At 25.2% G+C, this 10,605-nt stretch overlaps 2 protein-coding genes across 2 annotated transcripts in view; both read right to left on the bottom strand.

Annotated features, from left to right (window-relative positions):
• Window positions 1–527: 527 nt before the first annotated feature.
• LOC136080580 (uncharacterized) lies at window positions 528–6,413 on the bottom strand. The gene is made up of 3 exons (XM_065797394.1): window positions 6,051–6,413; window positions 2,212–2,354; window positions 528–1,359 (listed from the first exon to the last, which is right to left on the bottom strand). The coding sequence occupies exons 1-3, from the start codon at window positions 6,372–6,374 to the stop codon at window positions 672–674; spliced, it is 1,155 nt and encodes a 384-aa protein (XP_065653466.1). The 5' UTR covers window positions 6,375–6,413; the 3' UTR covers window positions 528–671.
• A 376-nt stretch (window positions 6,414–6,789) lies between these two features.
• The window catches only part of LOC136071860 (GDP-L-fucose synthase-like), a 42,938-nt gene continuing 39,122 nt past the window's right edge, over window positions 6,790–10,605 (bottom strand). Inside the window, exons 8-10 of the mRNA XM_065797395.1 lie at window positions 9,643–9,722; window positions 7,076–7,175; window positions 6,790–6,894 (exon numbers count right to left, since the gene is read on the bottom strand). Coding sequence (XP_065653467.1) covers window positions 6,839–6,894; window positions 7,076–7,175; window positions 9,643–9,722 — 236 coding nt within the window. The 3' untranslated portion in view covers window positions 6,790–6,838. The remainder of the gene's footprint in view (window positions 6,895–7,075; window positions 7,176–9,642; window positions 9,723–10,605) is intronic.

The raw sequence follows: 10,605 nt of genomic DNA, 5'->3' as shown, positions 1-10,605 counted from the left end.
TAATTAATATAAGAAAAACTATTTAAATGTTTACAATTTAAAGAATATATTACTATTTATTTAATAAAACATATTTATTATATAACTATAAAAAACTTTTTTCTCAAATATAAAAACTATCAAAAAAGAAAAAATAATCGAGATTTATCATCAATAAATATAAAAATCTATGAAAAAAGCATATATATATATATATATATATATATATATATATATATATATATATATATATATATATATATATATATATATATATATATATATATATATATATATATATATATATATATATATATATATATATATATATATATAATCAACCCTTGGAATTAGGAAAAATGAGTTTGGCAATAATTTGCCGACCTCAATCTTTTAGAGGTCGGCATCAGGTCGGCAAAAAGTATTTGATACAAAGGTCTTACCATAAAACATAGAAACGAGGTCGGCAAAAAAAGTGAAAGTGTTTTGGCCGACCTCAAACACTTTCAGTTAGGTCGGCATTGCCGAATGTCGACCATAATTCCGAGGGTTGTATAATATATATTTTTATATGTATATACATGTATATATATATATTATCTATATATGTATATATTTTTATAAATTATATTATATATATATTATATATATACATATGTATATATATTTATAAATATTCCCGAAGCTATAGCTTAAAGTTCATTTGCAAATCTTCTTTTTTTGGGTGACAATTTTTCAAAATGCATCTCTATAAAGTCTCTGTACCTTTCACTTCTTACATCAAGAGCGTCTAATACGAGATCCAAAGAAAACTTATAGTCTACATTATATTCAGCATCTTCATAAAACTGACACGTTTCTTTAAGTACACTATAGATACTACTTGGATTCCAATTTAAAATATTCACAGCTTTGGTAATATCAATTGGTCCTCGAGTTACAGACGGAATACCATAGTGTATCAATTCATCTGTTTCATTAAAAAAAACATCGCCTTTGTTTACAAACTTCCCTATAAAAAACAACATTTTCTTTAAAGAAATAGGCTCTCTGAAAGCAAGGTTATACGCTTGATTTAGAACATCAACAGGCAAATTTGGTTTTAATAAAGAAACAATTAGATCAGCAACATCGCTATTATACACAAGACTTAATTGTCTTTCTTGTTCATGTTTAGGAATGCTAAGTGGTCCTAAGGTTTTTTGAAGTTTGACTCTCATGAAATATTTCCAAAAACGAAGAGTATTATCTCTTGGGCCAATCACATCTGGCAATCTTAAATTAATAAAGTTATACTTCAAAACTTTATGGAACTTTTCCAAGACTTCTTCACCTTGCAATTTTTTGTGTCCATAATCATCTTTTTCAGCCAATTTTTCCCTAACATATAGTTTATAAAATTAAAAAGTTTCATTATTTTTTCCAATTTTTCGTTTGTTTTTCAGTTATTTAAATTTTAGTAACAAAAATAAAACCAAACCATGAAAGCCCAAAATAATAATAAATAATAAGCCCAAAATTATTCTGTATTATTTGGTCATTTTCAGTTAAAAGGACTTTTGCTTATAGATACAAAACGTTGAAGTTATAAATTTTTTACATTTTCTAAAAGTAATGTTCAAATGTTATGCCGCTTGTTAAAAAGCTTTTAAAACTATTTTCTCTTAAAAATTGTTTCAAAAGACCTAGTAAAGAAATTAGACATTACACATTAGATTAATTTAGATTACACATTAGATTAATTTAAAAATATACACATTACGTCAATATATAAAAATAGTTAATAACTATAATTATACTAATAATTAGTAAGTGAACAGATTAAGTCGGTTTTTAAAAATGTGAAATGATTTGTGATTAGTTTGGGGTAGGTTATAAGATAATAGAAAATTAAATATTATGCCTACCCAAAAGCAGTTAACTAAATAAAAAAGACGCGTGAAAAAGTAGCAAAATCTATATATCCTATTACTTTGATATATGTGTACATATATATATATATATATATATATATATATATATATATATATATATATATATATATATATATATATATATATATATATATATATATATTTAAATTTCTTTTTACAATTATCTTATAATTTAGTTTGTCTTAGATCTTTAGTGAAATTACGAAGAAAAATTCCTGGTCTTATTCAAGCTTATTTTTCCTATATATATATACATAACATTAAAAAAATTTAAATAATAGAAATAAAAAATATGAACCTTTCAACTGGATCAGTTGGTCTCACTGCATCTGTCTCAATTAAATACTCTTTTTCATCTTTATGCTTACATACTTCATAAACAGAATCAGAGCTTATATAAATGTATCGCTTGAACTTCCCTTGCAGTAATATCAAAATATCCTACATATATCATATTATATATATAAATACATACATACATACATACATACATATATATGTACATACATACATACATACATATATATATATATATATATATATATATATATATATATATATATATATATATATATATATATATATATATATATATATATATATATATATATGAAAACAACCTGAAAAAAAATGGCTGTCACAATTTTTTAGTTATGAGATATATAAATAGTTTTAATGTTTGAAATCATAAATATAAGTAACTAAGAGATAAAGTGTTATATCATTATTTTTTTTTAATGAGTGTCCAATATACAATCAAATTATACAGAAATATTGCTTGGACCTTTTTCATTAAGAAAGTTACAAGAATATTTTGTTAAAATGGTTAAAATGGACTCTGCCTTTTTTTCAATTAATTTGTACTATACTTTTTTTTTCGATTGTAAATGGAATTTAAGATTGTTAAATTCCACTTACAAATTATTAAACTTTATTAATAAGATAGTAAAGGATCTTTCGGAATAAATTGATCAGTCAATGGAATGGCGTTTTTCTGCTTTTTTTTTCTTACTAAGGGATTGTATGGCCAGAACAATTGCAAGCCTAATTTACTAAAGGATTGTGTGGCCAGAATTGGCCTTCTTTACTCCAACTAATAAATAATCATAAAAGAACAAAAATAAATAAATCAACAATAAAACAAAATTTGTTTAAACGAAATATTAAAAATATAAAAGAAAAATGCAAAAGCAAAAAATAAAAAACTTTTGCATTATATGAAATCAAGAAAAAGTTTTAAAAGATTAAATAAAATTTTATGAAAAAAAATAGTTCTTATATTATTTAATTATCTGAAAGTTTTGTCTTGTGGATCATCATTAGCTTCATTGGGCTCCAAACTGTCATAAAATTTACTGACATAAATTTCTTGAGGACCTGAAACTCTTTGTAATTAGTTGCATAATTTTTTTTTTCTTTCTGATATTGCCTAAAAGGTACAACAATACTAACAGCTTTATTTAAACGTCTAGGGCTGGATATGCCATTGGAAAAAAGTCTAGTGTTGGACAAAATAGTCATATTAAAGATAAGTCCATTCCACAAGTTTTTATGGGTAATTACTCTAGGCAATATGCTTGAGAATATGATTTCTTTATGAGGTCTCATAGACACGGGACATTAAGCTTTTTACACAGGTTTTAAAAACTGAATCATACTTTTTACCATATCTTGCTTTAACTTAATAACAATGTAATATATGTAATAATAATAAAAATGCTTTTTTTCTAGCATCCCTGAATATTTCATGCCAGTCTGAAGATGTGCTAGCATGTTCCTTGCAATTAAAAAGACCTGTGTCTATTGCATTCAAGATAAAAATGGCCTCTTTTTGAAAATGATGTCTTGATTAAATAAATCTTTTTCCTCTGATTAACTAAAAAAACCAGAAAACAAATTATTGTGTAGTTTTTATTTTGACCCACACATGAACCACAAAACAATTCCGAGTGTTTAACATCTTCACTTGAATAATTGATTACAAAATGAAAAAGAATAGAGCTTACCTCATCTACACTTTTCTTAACAATAGTTTCATCATATGCATAGATAAAAACTTAATTGCTTGAGAGAGAGTGGATATTAAAAGATAAAAGTTAATAAATTAGATGATAAAAAAGTTATTAATAAAAGTGACAAGTAATTATGTTTGGAAATTTTTTAAAATCAATGGCTTCAAAATTTTTTTTCTTTAATTGCCTAAAGTTGAGCTTCTTATTTTTCTTTTATAAAAAGGTTTCTGCCTTTCTTCAATCAGCGTCTTTATGCACTCTGTATTTTTGGACCTGTTAGTAAGCACATTATACTATTCAAGTTTAAGTTTTTGTTTATTTTTGATTTAATAAACTGTTCAACACACTTTAGGCATTTTTAAACTTTTAACACATTTCATTAATTTTAGAATAATATTCCCAAATGTTAGTTTAATCCATTGTCCTAGGGATTTTGCTACTTGACTTATGGTGGGTTATCTATCGCTTGATAGTTATCCACAAATTTACAATTGGGTTCTTGGGTTTTCAGAAAAGCTGTTTCAACTTGGCTGTATGACAGGGAGCTCTGTCATGCCGAAAAATGTTATTTGGAAAGTGATTTGAAAGTGACAACAGAAATAAGTGTTCTGGATCAAATATTGTTACCAGACAGGTAACAATATTTGATTAAGAACACTTAGTAAATGTGATATTCATTTTGCCTTCAATTATTCAGGATCCGACTATAAATAATTTTAAAAGTACCGACTTTAAATAATTTTAAAAAAATGTTAGGAAACTGACAAATTTAATTTATTTTGCTCAAATTATTAGCATTTTAGTTTAATGATACTTTTTCCAGTAAAGACGCATGAAACTTTGTATATTGTTCATTGGCTATTCTTTCCTTGGCTTATGTAAGGTGTCAGTTCATCCAAACATGATTAGATAAGCTGACACATAAGTGGTAGAACCCTGATGTCATGTTGCTCCAGTGTATATTAAAACTGCCATTGATAATTTTCCAACCACAAGTTGTGCATTACGGAGATCTCCATCTTTATGAAGTTTTTTCTCAACTGTATGAACTATAGGATTGAAAACCATAACAAGCTTGTTCCTTAATTGAAACTTATTTTTAATAACCTAGGATCACAATGGCATAAAATCATGAACAATACAGAAAAAAATTTACTGAACAAAAAATTAGTAAACAATATATTCATTTTTTTTACTTTTGCGACTGAAAAAACACATTCTTGCCTTTAGAATATATTGCTTTAAATTTTCTGTTTTCTGAAATGTCAACATATTCGTACAAAAATAGTAAAAATTTTTTTCAACTTTTCCGAAACAAGTGTGAAACAAAAACAGATTCTTTTTTAAGTCGATCTTCATTTTTAGCTTCCTAATTATTTTCATATATATAGCCTTTAATGATTGATCAAAAAACAGCTCCTAATTTTGGGACACAAGTAGAATTATCAACTTTTTTCAACACAATAAATGTTTTATTTATCAAACTAGTCGGACATACTCCTGACATCTGGGCAAGTTAGACAAAATTACATAATTACCATCGATGTAAAAGTTTTTTACTTCCGCACATTTTTTTACAGTTTTTTGTTGTTGTTGAAGTTGTTCATGAGACTTTTTTGACAACCATGATGCTAAAAACAACTGTCATTTTTAGCACCATAGTTTTTGGTTGAACAAGACCTTTATAAAAACTTATGAGACTTTTTTTTTTTTTTCACTTTTCGAAGTTCTAAGTTCTTTTTTGAGTGGCAAAAGATAACAAAACACTTTACAATATCTTTAGTTTTAGTGTTAGGATGCAAATCACAATAGTAGCCCACTTGTTCAACTAAAAAAATCAGTTTTATTTAATGATAACCTTTTTCATTAACTAATATAGCTGAACAAAATTTTTAGTGAAAGAAATATATATATATATATATATATATATATATATATATATATATATATATATATATATATATATATATATATATATATATATATATAACAATATGCATTTTATTAGTAATATCAATAGTTGGTAAACTTGAATTTGCTTAAAAATTATTATGACACAATAGTTATATAAAAATACAAACAATAAATTAACAAGCACAAGTAAACTTATTATCATTAAATATACCTCAATATCTAGTGGGTTGTAAGCACTAAAATCAATAACAACATCATAACTGTCAATATTAGCAATTATCGCACACTCTTCCCGAAATCCATCACCTCTTGTACATTCAAAGTGTTTAACAAATGGTTTAACAGTGCTCTCAGTATCCCAATACCAGTTTCCACGATTAACTATAGTAATATTATATTGGCCAGGATATTTTAATAAAGAATGTACAGTAGCACTTCCTAGCATGCCATTTCCTCCAAGTATGAGAATATTGGAAGTTAAAGAAAACTCAAATGAAAAACACATTAAAACAAAAAAAACTATTTTTTTTTTCATATTCTAGCTAAAACAAAAGAAATTGGGAGAACTTCTTTAAAATTAATGTATAATTATTTGTTATCTTCAAATTTAAAAAAATCTGACTTGTAATAGGGATTTAAGTCTACATAAAGGGTCACTGACAACCTCATGGCAAAATAGGCAGAGGCCTATAACAAGAGTTCATAACAAATTTATGGTCTACAAATAGAAAAATTTTATTAGCCAATATGAAAGAAAAAAGTAACAAACATACAAAATTAGGCAAATAAAATATAAAAAAATAACATCATAAACTAAATTATCAAGGTTTAAACAAACTTTTAAATACTGTTGTCTTATTAAAACTGATTTTAAACTTGGTGGGAATAATATTATATATAACATGTTTGTTGTGAATCGGTTATGAGACTTACAAAAAAAAAAAAAAAGCTAGAAAAACAAAATCCAATTTTTTTCCTATTAATATTTACAAAGTGAACTTATTTGCGTGCATGTTCATAATTTTTTACAAACCAATCACATGTTTCTTGAATGGCTGAAAAAAAGGTACTAATGTATAAATTAAAATATTATTAATCAAAATATATGTAATATAAATATATTTATATTATAATTTACATTATATTTAAAATAAGTTTAATTTATAGTTTTAAAAATTATTTTTAACATATAATAACATAAAACATCTATGTGTGAAAAATAATTTAGTTGACAACCTTGTCTCATTGGGGTAAATTTAAATTCAGGCCATAATTTCCTTAGTTTTGCATTACTGGCAGTTTTTTTGAACTGGCCATCAGCTCGTGTTGTATCATACTAAAAAAAAAATTCATAATAGCAAATAAAATTAATCAACTATGACTACAACTATAACTACAATGCACAACTTTAAGTATTTTAGTATATAGTACAACACTTTTATTCTGTTATTTACATATTTATATTTATTTATTCATTTTTAGCAAGAAATTAATTTTCAGTTATAATTTATAAGCTTAAATTTCCAGTTATAAATTTGAATCATTTTATATATGAGATCACCTCAGCTTTTGTTGAGGGTCAGGAAACACTACAATAAAACACAACTTTTTTCCACTACTGTTACGTTAGTTAAATTTTGATAAGATAATAAAAATAGGATAAGATTCGATAATAAAATATATCAAAAATGTCTACACTATAAGTAATAGTATAGGGTAACAAATAAGTAGCACATAACAGAGGTGACATAATAAACAAGTACTACTATATAACAAAGGTGACATAACAAATAAGTACTACTATATAACAAAGTTGACATAACAAATAAGTATTATGACATAACAAAGGCAACATAATGAGGTTCATTGAGGCTTTGCAAGCTAGATATGTATTACCTATATTTATTTTTATATTATTAATATGTTTATCATCTCTGATAATAGACATTAACAATAGACAAAGCTAACAGACAAAGTAGTGTTGGCTCGACGGCTCCTTAATCTGTCATCTTACATCAGTGAAACTATTTGAGATTACCAGCAGCTAGGCATACTAGGCAGTAATGTCATATGGAAGAAGATCACCTGTAATCTGCAATGTTCCATGAGCTTGATGGTATTGGAACTTGGTGTAAGCACCTAAACCATCATCAAAGAGTTTAAACTACACCCATACAAATTCCAAAAAGTGCTTTTCTTTGATGACAATTTCAAATCAAAAAGACTGAAGCTTTGTAGATTTTTAGTACTGAGCTCCTAACAATGCCCCCATAAAAATTCAGTTCACCAACAAGTTCCTCTTTATTAAAGAGCAACTTTACAAAAAAAAAAAAACAAAAAAAAAAAACAATAGGAACTGAGCATCTAAAGTTCAAACTGCAACTTCTGCTCGGATTATTTCACTACACGCTCATTCAGGGCTTTCTGCAAACAAAATGACTTCAATGGTGTTTATCATTTCAAACATCATGCTTAACAAAGACATTTAACTGACATATTATATATTTAATTGACATATATTATACATATACACAATTATATGTCCTTGTTATGTCTATATAATTGAGTATGGACCCAGCAAATCTTAACACCAGCACATATACCTTAACTGACATAGCACTTCAGCCAAGACAATTGATCTAATTTGATTACCACTAAAGAATGGGCTCCAAACAGCTTGACCTCAAGCAACTACAGTATCTAGGTGACTACAGCATCTGGGTGATTTTGAAAAATAAGAGCTGTGCTATGCCATACTCGAGTTTCTGGTGCTATCCGGTTGATCAACACCTTTTTAACTTGAATTAATTAACTCATTAATTAATTCAAGTTAATTAATTAAAGTTAAAAAGGTAAATTTTGTATAATAAAAATTACCTTTTTAAGTTGAATTAACTTATTAAATAAATTTAAAAAATGTCTCTTTACTTATTATATTATTTATAACTTTTAACCAGAAAATGCCAGCAATTATATAGAACCTTACAAAATGATCATTTCATTATTCACTGTGGTTGGAAGAGATTCACACATGCATAAAGATAATGCATAATCTAATATTTTTCTGTCAGATTTTTTTTTCAATAGTTACTAATTTTGAGGATTTGAAGATGATTTGAAGTAAAAAGGCTGCTGGGTTTAGCAATTGTGCTAGACTCAAAAAATTTTTTATTGAGGTCTTACTTAAATTCAAAAAACTACTTTTTTAAATAATGCTAAAAAATTTTAGTTAAAATATGTGCTATATCAATTTGTTTATTTTAAAACTTAAACTTCTGGTAAATATTCTCTGAAATGTAAACTTGAAAGGTAAATAACAATAACAACTATTATCAAAATACAGATTTGATTTTACAATAAAAGTAAAAAAAATTAATTTTGATTATAACTATTCTGTTATAGTCCATTGGTAGAACACTTAACTAACAATTAGGAGGTTCTACGATCGAGTTCTCCTCTGACCTTAGGAAGTACAGCACTTAACTCTACATACTACCACTATTTTTTTAAAAATTAATTTTAAAAACAATTTCTCCTGAAATAAAATTTAAAAAAATATCATTTCAGATGAGAAATAATTCAAGCAAAAATTTTACTAAAACCAGGGATAATATAAAATCATTTAAAAATATTTCATATAAAAAGTGTTTCAAACAAAAATTTTACTAAAAACTTTAATAATATAGTGAAATATAATGAAATTATATACATTAAAAGTTATATGATTAAAGGTACAAAGTCATTAGCAACAGGTAGGACATAATATTAGATTTTAAATTTCAAATAGATTGAGAAATTCATACCTCAATTGGATTTTTAAAATTCATAGCTTCAACAATCATTTCAGCAGCTTCTTTAATTGAAACTTCATCATCTTCATCAACTGTAAGATAAACTAACAAACTATATAAAAATATAAAACAAAACTACAGTTACCTAGAAAACAATAGTACTACCACAACCTGGAGTTCTTTCAGTATTAATGGAATGACTGAGTAAAAAAAAAATGTTTTAAATAGCATCAACATTTTATGTGCTTTATTTTTTTTTTATACTTTATTTATTTTAATATATTCTTATTTATTTTGTATTAATTTTTATAATTAAATAGTAAAATTTAAAGCAAATAATATTTACAGCATTTATATGAAAAGAAACTTTTAAAATGCCAAAGTTATTGTCTAAATAAAAACATGTAAAATGGATTTAGAAGAAATAAGCAGCTGGGTCATAATTGTTTTAACTCTATCTTAACTGTTTAAACTAGTACAGCTTATGATGCCTTGGATCTTTGTACTCTCACCTACAAAATTACTTGAGGTCTTTTTAAATAAAGCAATTTTTCATCATTTCAAAAAAATGTTCAATAAATAATACCTCTTTAAGAAATACAACCTTTTTTACAACAACAAAAATTGTCTAAATATTCAAACAATTACTTGTTACTATTAAGATAAAATGTCAAAAATAGATTTTTATACTAAATGTATCCAGAGTACTTAATTACTTTCAAATAAAGTTAACAGTTGATTTTACTAATTTTGAAAAAATAAGATGTGAAAAAAATGCAGATTAAAAAGTTTTAGTTGAAGGACAGAATTTTACTTTAAAAGATCCATTTTTTTAATAATTGTCCATGCGGTTAAAACTTCCAACAATTATACTTTGGTCTTCATTAAATTTTTTGAAATAAAAACTCCAGTAAGCAGTTAATTTTTTTTAAAAGTTATAAAAAATGAAATTTAAAAACAAAAATTATAACAAAA

Source organism: Hydra vulgaris, chromosome 05 (genome assembly GCF_038396675.1).
Source record: "Hydra vulgaris chromosome 05, alternate assembly HydraT2T_AEP".
Taxonomy (NCBI): Eukaryota; Metazoa; Cnidaria; class Hydrozoa; order Anthoathecata; family Hydridae; genus Hydra; species Hydra vulgaris.
Note: the sequence above shows the minus strand (reverse complement) of the source record. Positions and strands in the feature narration are given on the sequence as shown.

Bases quoted from the DNA above. Each gene is read 5' to 3' on its own strand.
- LOC136080580 (XM_065797394.1), bottom strand. From the start codon at position 6,374: ATGAAAAAAAAAATAGTTTTTTTTGTTTTAATGTGTTTTTCATTTGAG. The intron at 2,355-6,050 runs GTATATTTAATG...TGATATATGTAG, and splicing joins ACAACCCACTAGATATTGAG to GATATTTTGATATTACTGCA. The intron at 1,360-2,211 runs GTTCATATTTTT...ACTATATGTTAG, and splicing joins CCAACTGATCCAGTTGAAAG to GGAAAAATTGGCTGAAAAAG.